Source organism: Staurois parvus, unplaced genomic scaffold (genome assembly GCF_062004578.1).
Source record: "Staurois parvus isolate SC_StPar_1 unplaced genomic scaffold, SC_StPar_1.0 ptg002942l, whole genome shotgun sequence".
Lineage (NCBI taxonomy): Eukaryota > Metazoa > Chordata > Amphibia > Anura > Ranidae > Staurois > Staurois parvus.
The window spans coordinates 273,188-287,017 of record NW_028320738.1 but is presented as its reverse complement, the minus strand read 5'-3'; the positions used below and the strand labels follow the sequence as shown (position 1 = coordinate 287,017).

General features: G+C 51.8%; 1 protein-coding gene across 1 annotated transcript; it reads right to left on the bottom strand.

Moving 5' to 3' along the window:
• Window positions 1-263: 263 nt before the first annotated feature.
• Window positions 264-2,544, bottom strand: LOC149428895 (E3 ubiquitin/ISG15 ligase TRIM25-like). Its single transcript, XM_089666963.1, has one exon. It carries the CDS (start codon window positions 2,541-2,543, stop codon window positions 699-701), a length of 1,845 nt encoding a protein of 614 aa, XP_089523089.1. The 5' UTR covers window position 2,544; the 3' UTR covers window positions 264-698.
• Between the last annotated feature and the right edge of the window lie 11,286 nt (window positions 2,545-13,830).

The following is a 13,830-nucleotide window of genomic DNA, read 5'->3' as shown; positions in this document are numbered from 1 at the left end:
ATGGCAATTGAAAAATGAGGGTTTTTTGACAGTTGAAAAATGACAGTTATTTTTTGTCGATAAAAATTATTTATAATTTTTTTTAAAAGTTTAAAAAATACATTTAACAGTTAAAAAACAACAGTTATATTTGACAGTAGGAAAATGTTTTTTTTAGTAGTGGCAATAAAATGCAGATAATTTTTGATAGAGAAAAAAAAAATCACATTTAAAAAAAGAGGGTTTTTTTGTCAGTTAAAAAATGACAATTATTTTTGACTTTTTTTTAAAACAATTTTTTTACTGTCAAAAAACCCTTTTTTTTTAATTGACACTTTTTCCACTGTCAAAAATAACTAATTTTTCTACTCTAAAATATAACTGTTGTTTTTCAAAAATAAAATTTTAACTGACAAAAAAGTCATTTTTAAAATGTAAAAAAACCCATAATTTTTCAATTGTCATTTTATTGCCACTGACAAAAATAACAGTCACAAGCATGCATCCAGTGAAGGCGGAACACTCGGACCTCCTGCATGCTTGTTCCTGGTCAGTGACACACTAGGGAGTGAAGTGAGGTTTAGGATGAAGATGACGGCCCCGTAACCTGCAGCTTTCTCCACAAATCACTCCTGTTTCCTGCCCCTCCTCCTATTGGCTGAGTATTGCACCAATCACCAATCACATCATCCCCCTTGTGATATCTCTGGGCGGATCTCTCACATCTGGCTCCTCCCACATATCTTTATATAACCTTCCACTACAAATACCCCGGCATGGAGGGGCTGAGTGAAGGTGGTGGTGAAGGTGTGGAGGTGTCGGATCGGGTCACACAGATCATAGAAGGAGATCCGCCCGGCCTCATAATCCAGATCTATCCTGACTCTGGTACTGGAGACACCGCCGGGGAATGGGGTCCTATTACTGTCATGTTTCACTGAGTACTGATTACCCCCCAACCACCCCTCCAACCCCCAGGACTTCTTATTACATCCAATCACTGACTGATCTCCTCTCCTGTCTATATTGGGGTAACACATCCCGACTCTCCAGAACAATGCCCCCCCGACATCCACGTCCCAGTAATGTCTCCCGGAGGAGAAGCTCTGACTGCTCATCACCTGAGGACCCTGGAACCTCTCTGGTGTTTCTGGCCGATTCTGATGTGATGATGAGGATGCAGTTTTCCCATCATCTGATATATGTAGATCATTACCAGCTGTCCTCACATCCAGTAATATGTCTGTAACCCCCAACACCCCCCATGTTTGCTGTACAGCCCCAATATTTGGTCCTCCAGTGGGGGAGGGTTTGAGGCGTTTCCTTGATGGTGGACCATTGATGGGACCTTTGCCCTTTGTAGTAGAATGTGGAGAGACATGTGTGCCTGTACATTTCTGTACATTGACCCCAGACATGATATCAGATAAACCCGTGTGTAATGTGTGTGAGATCCCCCCCACATCCCCATCCCCTCCATCATGGAGGAGGTTCTCATATCTCTCTCTGTCCTCATCATCTCCATCCTCAGTATCACACAAGTCACCTGTGTCTGATTTCTGTAGGACAGTCAGTGGATCCGTCATGTTACACAGCTCCTCAATGTCCCTCATCTTCCTGGACAGCTCCTCCTTCTTTATTTCCAGATCCCGAATATAATCCAGCATGGGACGGGAGACCCGCTCTGCCCACCTGGAGATGTCCCTCAGGACTCTCTTCTCCAGGTCTTCCAGACGTCTCCTGAGGTCTCTGAACAGGGCAGTGACTCTCTCGGTTTCATCATCTGCTTTCCCTTGTACTTTCCTCCTGCGTTCCTGCAGACTCTGGACTCTTTTCTCCGTCTCCTCTCTCTCTGTCATCAGTTTCTGCAGAACATTCCTCAGATTCTCCTTCTTCATCTCAGAGGCCTCCTCCAGAGTCTCCACCTGGTGTCCCCGATGTTCTCCATCCAGCCTGCAGTACACACAGATACAGGTGGAGTCCTCGGTGCAGTAATACTCCAGGATCTTCTTATGGACGGAGCATTTCCTGTCCTTCAGGGAAGTGGTGGGGTCACATAGGACATGTTCTGGTGACTTGCTGTGGACTCTCAGGTGGTTGTCACACAGAGAAGCTTCACAATGCAGACAGGATTTCACAGCAGGTACAGGAGTGTGAATACAGTAAGTACAGAAGACCCCGGACTCCTCCTGCTCTGGATGGGTAGACTGGAAGTTCTCCACTATGTTACGTAGCTTCAGATTCTTCTGAAGGATGGGACGTTTCTTGAAGCTTTGATTACATTCAGGACAGGAATAACCTCCAGACTCCTCCTGCTCTGGATGGGTAGACTGGAAGTTCTCCACTATGTTACGTTGTGTTATGTTCCTCCTCAGTGCAGGACGGTCCTGGAACTCTTCTCTGCATTCAGGACAGGAATAACATCCAGACCCCTCCTGTGTATCCAACACACGGCCAATACAGTCCCGGCAGAAGTTGTGTCCACATCTCAGGGTTACAGGATCTGTATAAAAGTCCAGACAGACGGAACATTCCAGCTCCTTCCTCAGATCAGAAGACGCCATCGCTGAGAGCAGAAGACAGAATGACGGGGAAAGTCTCTGACACTCCGTATCCAATGTGACCCGTTCTGTACACTCCTACACGGGGCGAGGTGTACATTCCTACACAGGGAGAGGCTGGGACTGAGACACGTAGCTAGAAGAATTCTTCTACAGAAGGACACAGACATGTAATAAGTAGTGATGGGTCCAACACCCCCCTGTTCGGTTCGCGGTCCAACATTCCAACTTGACGAAAGTTCAACCGCAAACTTCGAACTCAATGCAAATCTATGGGACTGGAACTTGTAAATGGAAAAGTGTCTATTCTGAAGGCTTTTATGCCAATTATTGGCCCCAGAAGTGGTATGGGGACTTGGGGATGGCCCTGAGGGACAGGAATCATAAAAAATCGAAAAATGTAATTATCATGTCTGGGGGGTCTCCATAAACTCCCTGCAAAGTTGCACATCTGTACAATGTATAGGTCCCCCTAATCCATAACAGACCCTTTAGGTCCGGTGGGAAGGTTAGGGGGGACCCCACAGTGACATTTTTTTTTAAAGTGCTTGGGGTTCCCCGTAAAAGCCAAACCAGGCCCATTAGACCTGATAGGCCTTCTAAGAAGAACTTCACCCCCCAAAAAATAGATGGAAAAGGTGTGGGGTCGCTCCTAACTTCCTACCAGACCCTTGATCCGAGCACAGGCCTGGCAGGCCTGAAAGGGCGGATGAAAAAGTGGCCCTCCCCTCCCCGGGCCTTACCAGGCCAAATGCCCTCAGCATGGAGACAAGGGCCTCTTCCCTAAAACCCTGGTTGTGGGGGTCTGCAGGCAGGGGGCTCATTAGTATTAAGGTACCCCTTCAAATAAGGGGGCACCCTGATGTTGCCCCCTTGTGAATGAGTAAGGGGTACAAAATAAATAAAATTGGGCCTTGGGTGTTGGTGGTGCCTGAACACTGTAACCCCTCACACTTACACTTGCTGGGCGCAGGCAGGGGCCCCGCAGTTAAAAATTGGTAACAATTACAGAAAAATGGTAAACGAACATTGAAATGACATGCACCTGTGAAACGGGGGCCAAAAAATTGTGCCTTGAGTGTTGGTGGGGCCCTAAACCAAACAAATAATTGGAAGCGACCATAATCAGGATTGAGGAATAGGATAGGCAGCATAGGCAGTCTTCAAGGGATCCCAGATCCCTAACAAATGGGATCAGTTACATCAGCATCAGGGATCAGGACAAGATAGTTGCTGTTGATCCAGGACTGATTCATGTTGATAAATGTCAGCTGGTCAGCGGAGTCTGTGGACAGACGCACTCTTTTATCCGTCACAGAACCTCCAGCAGCACTGAATGTCCGTTCGGAAAGCACGCTGGGTGCAGGACAGGTCAGTAGCTGCATGGCATATTGAGCAAGTTCTGGTCAGTGATCCATCCTCAAGACCCAGTAACCCAGTGGATGTTCAGTTGGAAAGGTCCCCAAGTCTGCTCTTGTCCCTAAATAATCCTGCACCATATGATGCAGACCCTGCCGATGGGTGCTTAAACCTAACATCCCTGGGCACTGAGGACTAAAGAACTGTTTGAAGGCATCGGTCAGCCGGCCACCTTCTCCACCACTCTTCCTTTGACAGAACGAAGCCCCAGAAACACGATGTCCAGGAAATGGTAACCTCCCATTGTCTGGAAAGGTGCTACACAAATGTTTTTTCATGGTGTCCTCAAGATGTTTCATCCTCTGCTCCCTCTGTGAAGACTGGAGGAGCTCTGCAACTTCACCCTTGTAACGTGGATCAAGAAGGGTTGCCAACCAATACTGATCCCTCTCCTTGATACCACGAATCCTCGGGCCCTTATGCAGGCTTTGCAGAGTCAGTGAGCCCATGGGACATGTGGATGGCTGGGACATGTGGATGGGTGGGATATGTGGATGGGTGGGATATGTGGATGGGTGGGACATGTGGATGGGTGGGACATGTGGACGGGTGGGACATGTGGATCGGTAGGACATGTGGATGGGCGAGACATATGGATGTGTGGGACATGTGGACGGGTGGGACATGTGGATGTGTGGGACATGTGGATGGGTGGGACATGTGGATGGGTGAGAAATGTGGATGGCTGGGACATGTGGATGGGTGGGACATGTGGACGGGTGGTACATGTGGACGGGGGGGACCTGTGGATGGGTGGGACATGTGGATGGGTGGGACAGTATTTTTTTTCACGGTTCAGCAAATGGGGTAGTGAAATGTTCCTGCTGAAATGATCAGGTGGTGTACTGCTATCAGATGGGGTGCAGGACCTGTGGCCCCCATTGCTGTACCATCACTCCTCTCAGGGGAGGCTGTTGAGAAGACCGGATGTATTACAGAGGAGGTAGAGATCCCAGATGAGGACCAAGAAGTCTGCACTGTTTTCGGATGTGGGTCTTTCAGGTGCTGTTACCAATGGGTTGCATGGCGGCTCGTCATATGTCTGGTCCAGCATGTGGTGCCCAAGCGGCTGGTGTTTTGGCCACGCTTGGTCTGCTTCAGACAGAGACTACAAATAGCAATGCTGCGATCTGCTGCACATGTGTTGGAATAAGCCCACACCAGAGAACTTGTGGAAGTCTGCATGGAGTCAGCAGTGCCCCGCCCCTGAGGAGCTCTGTCATGTGATGCCATCGGTTGGCTGTCCTTACGCCTGTCCCTGGAGGACATCCTGCCTCGTTGGAGTTCTGCCTCCTCCTCACTGTCCTCCTCTGTTCTCTCACCCAAGTACAGTCAGTGACCTCATCATACCCCATCCTCCTCATCACTGTACCCAACTTGGCAGTGTGCTGTGGCTGGGGGAACATGACTGCCAATTTCTTTTCCCTCACTGGCGCCCCCTCTCTCTAGGCTCACGTCACTCCTTTCCTCATCCTGGGAACCAACATCGGAGCATTCAGATTGCTGCGCATCCTCCAGCAGCATGGGACTGACACCAGGATCACATGATTGAGGTGACTCCTCCATGCATGATGGTGGGGCTACGGAAGGAGCAGCTGTGGTGGACAAGGAGCCTGTGGAACAGGCCGCTTTGGCAGCTGTGGTGGAAGGTAAAATAGTATGATCCTGGGTGACAGAGGATGAGGAGGATGAGGATGACTGAGTTATCCCCTCCCCACCTCTTCTGCATGTTGTGGCTCAATAATACGGCCAGCACCAGAAACAAAGGACAAGCGTGCCCTGCCTGCAGAGGATCCACCATGTCCACGACCACCACTGGTCACTGTGGACACAGAGGCTGCTTGCCCTCTCTTAGCTGCCTGTGAGAATCTGCCTCTCCTTCTTGGCCTTTCCGACATGATGGGGATTTTAGGGGATTCCCCCTTTATTTTCTGTGGGGGATGGGATTTTGGTGCTGGGGTGCAATATGTTGTGCTTGGCGCACTATAGACTGGGGGGGTTTATTGTTTTTACAGAAAATTGGGGTTCAGTAACTATGGATACTTTCATGTGTTTTGGCCGCGGCACTAAAAAAAAATGTAAAAAAATTAATAAAGAGAAGAAAAGAATTGTGATGTAGAAGGAGGAACACCTGCGGCTGAGAAGGGGGACAGCAATGACACCCCAATATTTCAGCTGCTGTGACAACAAAAGGGATCTACTGCTGATACAGAAGGAGGAACACAGACGGGGCAGCAATTATGCCGCAAATGGTTTTAGTTCTGCAGCTGCTGCACCCAAAACATTAAATAAAATACAATACAAAAAGAAAAAGAAACCAGTGCTGACGCAGGAGGAACACCGGCAACAAAAAGGGGAACACTAAAGATGCAGCAAGAGAAAGAAAATCACAAAGAAAAAAGAATGGGAAGAACAGTGATGCAGAGGCATTGTAAAAACAACACACTGACACCATGACACTGACACCACATCACTGACACCACGACACTGACACCACAACACTGACACCACATCACTGACACCACATCACTGACACCACGACACTGACACCACGACACTGACACCACATCACTGACACCACAACACTGACACCACATCACTGACACCACGACACTGACACCACGACACTGACACCACGACACTGACACCACGACACTGACACCACGACACTGACACCATGACACTGACACCACGACACTGACACCATGACACTGACACCACAACACTGACACCACAACACTGACACCATGACACTGACACCATGACACTGACACCACGACACTGACACCATGACACTACACTACACCCTCCTAACACACCACTAACTAACCTCATCTAGCTCACTAACACCCAATAAGCAGCCTTGTATGGTGTGGGGGCGTGGACTTGCCCGTACGTCATGATTGGCCAAAGTCACCAGATCTTTGGCCAATCATGGCTCTTCCTGTAAACTCAGCTGTGATTGGCCAAAGCACCTGACCTGTGAGCACTGCATTGTGGGACACAGGGGGAGCAGCCCACCAAATGCCCCAGATGTTGGCGTGTTCAGGGAACACACGACCCCCCAATGTCCAACTCGCACATATAGCCCCCCCTAGTGGTGGACAGTGGAATTGTCGCTCCTCGCTCTATATCCATCTTTTGTCATTTTCCTGCTGGATGTTGTAGAAGGATCTGGATTTCTCATTAGAACTCGGATAGAAAACCCATTTTCAGTCTGGAAGAAGCCGGACCTCCGTGAAACGCGTAGATGAAGGCAAATAGATTGTGTTGGCTTTCTGTGGTTTCTAAACCTGCGATCCATTTATTTCAGTGTTTATGTATTTGGTGGTATTTACAATTGTTTGTATACAATAATCCCAAATGTTTTACCTGTTAGTAGCTGGAATTATTATTATTATTATTACATGGAGTTTATATAGCGCCAAAGGGTTTGCTCAGCGCTGTACAATAGGGGGGGGGACAATACATGGCACAATACAACAATAATAAACAACGTACGAGGGGTAAGAGGGCCCTACTCTTTCGAGCTTACAATCTAGGAGGGAGGGGGTAATGGTACAGTAGGAAGTGGCTGAGGGGAATGAGGGGTGGGAGGAAAGAGGGAGAATGGGCGTTAGGTGAGGGTGGGGTAGGCTTTCCTGAAGAGATGGGTTTTGAGGGAGCGCCTGAACGTGAGGAGGGAAGGCGACAGTCTGATGGATTGGGGCAGTGAGTTCCAGAGGATGGGGGAGGACCTGGAGAAGTCTTGCAGTTGTGTATGGGAGGAGGAGACCAGGGAGCAGGAAAGAAGGAGGTCCAGTGAGGAGTGAAGGGTACTGGGACCCCAACAGAGAGGGGGAGGGAGGGGGAGGTGGCACCATTGTAGGTGACGCTGAAGGAGCGTCGGGATAGGTAGGATGAGAACCAAGAGAGAGAGCGGTATCTCTGATGCCAAGGGAGAGTAGTTTATTAAGGAGGAGGGGGTGGTCAACTGTGTCGAAGGCCGCGGAGAGGTCCAGGAGAAGGAGGACAGAGTAGTCGCCCTTGGCTTTGGCGTTTAGTAGGTCGTTAGTGATTTTGAGGAGGGCAGTTTCAGTGGAGTGTAGGGGACGGAAGCCAGACTGTAGTGGGTCAAGGAGGTTATTGTCAGTAAGGTGGGTGCTTAGGTGGTCGTAGACTATGCGCTCAAGGAGCTTGGAGGTGAGTGGCAGCAGGGAGATGGGTCTGAGGTTGTTGGGGTCAGCGGGATCCAGGGAGGGCTTTTTGAGGATGGGGGTGATATGCGCGTGCTTTAGGGGGGAGGGGAATGCGCCAGTAGAGAGGGAGAGATTGAAGATGTGGGTGAGGGAGCAGATGAGGGAAGAGGGGGGTGACCGGAGGAGTTGAGAGGGGATAGGGTCCAGGGGGCAGGTAGTGAGGCGGGCTTCTGAGAGGACTTTGGCGACTTCCTCAGTAGTGACAGGGCTGAGGGAGTGCAGTGCAGGGGGGGTTATGGTGGGCGGGGCCTTGGGAGAAGTGGGGGGCAGTACGGTTGTGAGGGCAGAGGAGGGGGGAGAAGAAGGGGTGACGGGGGTGGGGAGGATAGGTGGGGAGGTAGATTGCAAGTTGACGATGTCCTTACGGATATCGTCAATCTTGTTGTGGAAATGGGTGGCAATCTCGTGGGCGGTGAGAGAGGTACTGAGTGGAGGAGGGGGGGAGAGCAGGGAGTTGAAGGTGGAGAAGAGTCGGCGAGGGCAGGAGGAGAGGGTGTTGATCAGGTTAACAAAATAGGCCTGCTTGGCAGCGTGGAGGGAGGAGGTGTAAATGAGAAATGCAGATTTGTAGAGGAAGAATGCATGATGGGACCTGGTTTTGCGCCATAGTCTCTCCAGTGCACGACTGCGACGTTTGAGGCGTTTAGTGCTGTCGGTCTGCCATGGTTGAAGCGGTCTGGGTTTGATGATGCGTGTGGTTAGGGGTGCCAGAGAGTCTAGGGCAGCTGACAGTGAGTCGTTGTACAAGGTGGTGGCTATGTCAGGACATGACAGTGAGAGGATGCTGTGGGGTAGGCGGTCGGCGGCCGAGTGGAGGGGGGCCGGGGTTAGGTTGCGGAGGTTGCAGCTGGTGATGGTTTGGCGTTTTTGGAGGGGGGAGTTGGGGGAAGGGGAGATAGAGAACGTGATGAGGTGGTGGTCAGAGAGAGAGAAGGGGGTGTTAGAGAACTGGTTGAGGGTACAGAGGTGGGAGAAGACGAGGTCCAGGGTGTTCCCTCCGATGTGGGTGGAGGATTGCATGTGCTGTGTGAGCGCGAAGGAGGAGGTTAGGTGGAGGAATTGGGAAGTAGCCGGGTTGTTGTCATTGATGGGGATATTGAAGTCCCCGAGGATGATGGTCGGTAGCTCATAGGAGAGAAGGAAGGGGAGCCAGGCGGTGAAGTTGTCCAGGAAGTGGGGTATGGACCCAGGAGGTCTGTAGATCACTGCGATCCTTAGGGGGTTGGGTGAGAAGAGTCGGATGCAGTGCGCCTCGAAGGAGGGAAAGGATAGAGAGGGTGGGTTAGGGAGGACCTGGAAGGTGCTCAGTGGTGATAGGAGCAGGCCGACACCACCACCTCTGCGATCGCTCAGTCTTGGTGAATGGGTCCAGATGAGACCTCCATGGGTGAGTGCCGCAGGGGAAGTGGAGTCAGTGGCCTGTACCCAGGTTTCGGTGACTGCTAGGAGGTTTAGGGAGCGGGAGATGAAGAGGTCATGGATGGCGGTAAGCTTGTTGCAAACCGAATGGGCATTCAGGAGTGCAACCGAGAGAGGGGGGATAGATATGGGGAGGAGGGGTACATGTATGAGGATGAGGGGATTGCGTCGGCTGGCGTGAGAAGGGGGGTCTCCAGGGGGGGGGGTGAGGTGGTGAGAGGCCAGGGTTCGGGGAGATGTCCCCAGCTGATATGAGAAGGAGGAGGGTGAGGAAAGTGGCATGGGAACGGGAGGTGTAGGAGCGTGTGGGTCTGAAAGTGGTGGCAAGTGGGTCAGCGGGGAAGTGGAGTAGCAGGAGGAGGTGGTGGGTGCCGTAGTGGGGGGAGGGGAGAAGTGAGGGGGCGATATAGAGCTGCTTAGCGGGGGTGGGTGGGTAGAAGGAGGCAGTTTTAGGGATAAGGGAGGGGAGGACGAGGAGGAGGAGCGCGGGCGGCATGTTGGGGTGACCGGGGTGCTGGAAGGGTCGGGGGTGAGGGGGTGCTGGTCAGGGATGGCGAAGCAGAGTGTCCGAAACGCCGTGGGAGGTGAGGGGGTGCAGGTCAGGGATGGTGAAGCAGAGCGTCAGAAGCGCTGTGGAGGAGTCTATTGCGTTCTTCTGTGAGAGAGAGGGAGAGTGGAGGGCAGCAGGGTCAGCAGAAGGTTGGTAGTAGTCTGCGGGTGTGGTAGGTTGGTGCCCGTGGGTGCGGCAGCACGTCATCAGGCATCAGGGATACAGGTCAGGGCAAGGTGATGTGGGGAATCTGTATCACCGTGGGAGAGTCCATTTGAGTCCTTCTGTAGGGGAGAGTGAGGGTGGAGGGCGACAGCTGGTTGGCTGCAGTCTGTGGGTGCAGTAAGCTGGCGTCTGTGGGTCCTGTGGCACGTCTTCAGTGGGTCCTGTGGTTCGGTGAGCGGAGGGGTCGTAGGGTGCGATGACTGGGGGTGTTGGTAGGCACGGTGACTGGTGATGCTGGTGGCTCGGTGACTGGAGTTGTTGAGGCCAGGCGTCGGGTGTTGAGGGCTCAGCGTCGGGAGGCGCTGAAGGTGTAGAAGGGCACAGCGTCAGGAGGTGTTGAAGGGTCATCGTCAGGGTCGAGCGGGGAGTTGCAGTAGCGAGCGTCGGCCCTACGTGGTTTGCGCTCATCCGTGATCTGCTGCGGCTGGTAGGAGAGACCGTGGCTTAAGGGGTCATGGTGGGCCACGAGTCGCCGGGGCTTAGTCAGAGGGAATAGCATGCCGGAAGGCAGGGTGGTGGGCTAGCGGTCCTAGGTGGGGTGGCTGGCTGGTAGTCCCAGGTGGGGTGGTGGGCAGGGGATCCCTGGTGGGATGGTGGCCATGCTATCCCTGGTGGGGTAGTAGCGATCCCTGGAGGGATAGTGGCTTAGGGTCCCTGGTGGTTTGGGGTTTCCGGTGGATGGTGGGATCCCTGAGTGTGTCCCTGGTAGCTGGCGGTGGGATGGTGGTTGAGCTCCCTGGTGGGTAGTGGGTGCCCCTGGTGGAGTACCTGGTGTCCTGGGTCCTGGAGCGTCGGGGTGGAGGTGGATCCCTCCTAGGTTAGAAGGACCATTGGTGGTGGTGGTAGCTTCCCTGGAGGAGCGCAGGCATCCCGCAGCGGCCACAATTCCCGCCATGATTCCAGCCACGGCCGGCAGGAGACACCGTGGCTTCGGGTGCCGTGGTAGGCCTCAAGCCGCTTCGGACCGCCGGAGCTCCACTGGAGGGACGGAGTGTCTGTGGGTGTTGGTGGGGACCTCGACAGCAGGCTCAGGGGCCCGGTTGGCAGCGGATGGAGCGCAGGGGCGCCGGAGCTGGCGACCAAGTGGCTGCTCCGGGTGAGCTGGTACCCGGTGGTCGGGGATGGACCCAGGGTCGGTGAGGGGGACCCTGGGGAGGCTGGCTGATCGGTGGGGACCGGGGAACGGAGCGGCAGCAGCCCGGGCTGATGCCCGGCAATCCTGGTCGGCCGCGCCAAAAATCGAGGTCCTCAGTATATCCACTGAATTGGGGGAATGACGGGCTGCAGAGCTGGTCACATGACTCCTCACATAGAGACACCAACACCTCTCCTACCCCTCGGGGGGTCTCTCCGAAAGGGAACCTAGCCAGGAATATGAATGGCCCAGTCATGTGACGAATGAAGCCAAGATTCAGCAATACCAATTCAGTCCTAGTTCTCTTCATTCACTGAACCTTCCAACTCACCGATTGTGCTGGGCAGACGTCTGACATTGGGGAACAAACACTTCCATTCACTGACACCTTGTTCATTCACTGACACCTTGTTCATTCACCGACACCTTGTTCATTCACTGACACCTTCTTCATTCACTGATACCTTGTCCATTCACTGATACCTTGTTCATTCACTGACACCTTGTTCATTCACCGACACCTTGTTCATTCACCGACACCTTGTTCATTCACTGACACCTAGTGCATTCACCGACACCTTGTCCATTCACCGACACCTTGTTCATTCACTGACAACTTGTTTATTAACAGACACCTTGTCCATTCACTGACACCTTGTTCATTCACTGACACCTTGTTCATTCACCGATACCTTGTCCATTCACCGACACCTTGTTCATTCACGGATACCTTGTTCATTCACCGACACCTTGTTCATTCACCGACACCTTGTGCATTCACTGACACCTTGTTCATTCACTGACACCTTGTGCATTCACTGACACCTTGTTCATTCACTGACACCTTGTTCACACAGATTTTGGGTATTTTTTATTTTCATACAAATGGTACCAATTCCACTGGTTGTTTGTAACATGGGAACCATCTTATCACCTGCCATAGCCCTCCCCCCATCTTTCCCCATTCCACCCACCAATAGGGACTGACCCCGGTCTGATCTGTCTACCCCGTTATAATCGAATTCTCCCTCCCCCCCTCCATCCTAGTTTATATACTCCTCCAGCCTTCCCATAAACCCCTCCCCCAGCACAGCACACCCCTTCCATTTAGGATCCCAGAATTAGTCTGGCCATACATTATACAATCTTCTTCTTCAATCTCCATTAGATGGACCTTACACTATGTAGTACAAGGGCTGGCCTGATTGCATACAAATTGGAAGTGTTTAGGTCGGACCTCAAATTCTATGGTTTTGGTAAATCTAAAGGAAAATTGTACAAGAAGATTGTCTAATGTATGGCCAGCCTTAGACATCTGTTGAAGAAAGATCTGATCTGCCATAAACAAGTCTATGAATAGGTGAGGCGAGGCTTAGAAGAAATGCTGTATGACCTGTCGGTGGAATGCGGTTATTTGCAGTTTTCAGGCATTTCGATGCCATTGGTCGGCAGGTATGTGTGGGGGAGGAGCCAGAGATGTCCATGGTGACACCTGGAACGGCACTGAAATCTGCACAGACGAGTAAATGGCCTCTCCTGATTTTCTGCACTTTTTTCCATACTTTGTACAGGAAGGAAAGCGGTGGGGAGTCGGGCAGATATCGGGTCACAATGGTACATTGAGGGTTATTTATCTCACAGACCAGAATGATGGATCTTCCTGATTCATCGGTAACAATATGGAGGAGTCTGAATGTCAGGGGGTCTGTGATTGCTATCAGCACTCCTCGTTTTCTCTCTGACAGATTGGACAGAAATATATGTGGGAACACTTATGAGTACAGGAAGGGGTGTTGGATTTGTAGAAGTGTAGCGCAGACCTAGAGTAGGGACAGTACCCAACCAGAAGACAAGAAGAACAAGGATCCTCTATGGTTTTCTGGGTCAGTGAGGAACCTATCCTATTGGATGCTGCCTCCCCATGTGACCCTAGCAGCCATCTTGGGTCAGGCAGATCCTATTTAAGGCCCTGGCTCCCCGGTTTGGTGTGTATTTTGTGAGTTGGTAGAGTAGGGACAGGTACCCCCCTGGTAGGGACAGTACAAGAGGTAAGGGACAGATTCCTGATGAGGAGGGAAAGCGTAGGGTCACAACTCCTTGGACATCCTCCATCTTGGACACGAGACGGCCAGGCCGCACTCTGATCTCTTTACAGACGCTGTCAGTCTGGCTGATCCCCGCTCTCACATTACTGGAACCCGTGAGTGCACCCCATTGGGCAGCCAAACCACCAGGTTGTGCTATTTCAATAGGAAAAGAAAGGGGCAAACACTGCGCTGGGGTAATAAACTAAAGGCTGCAGCA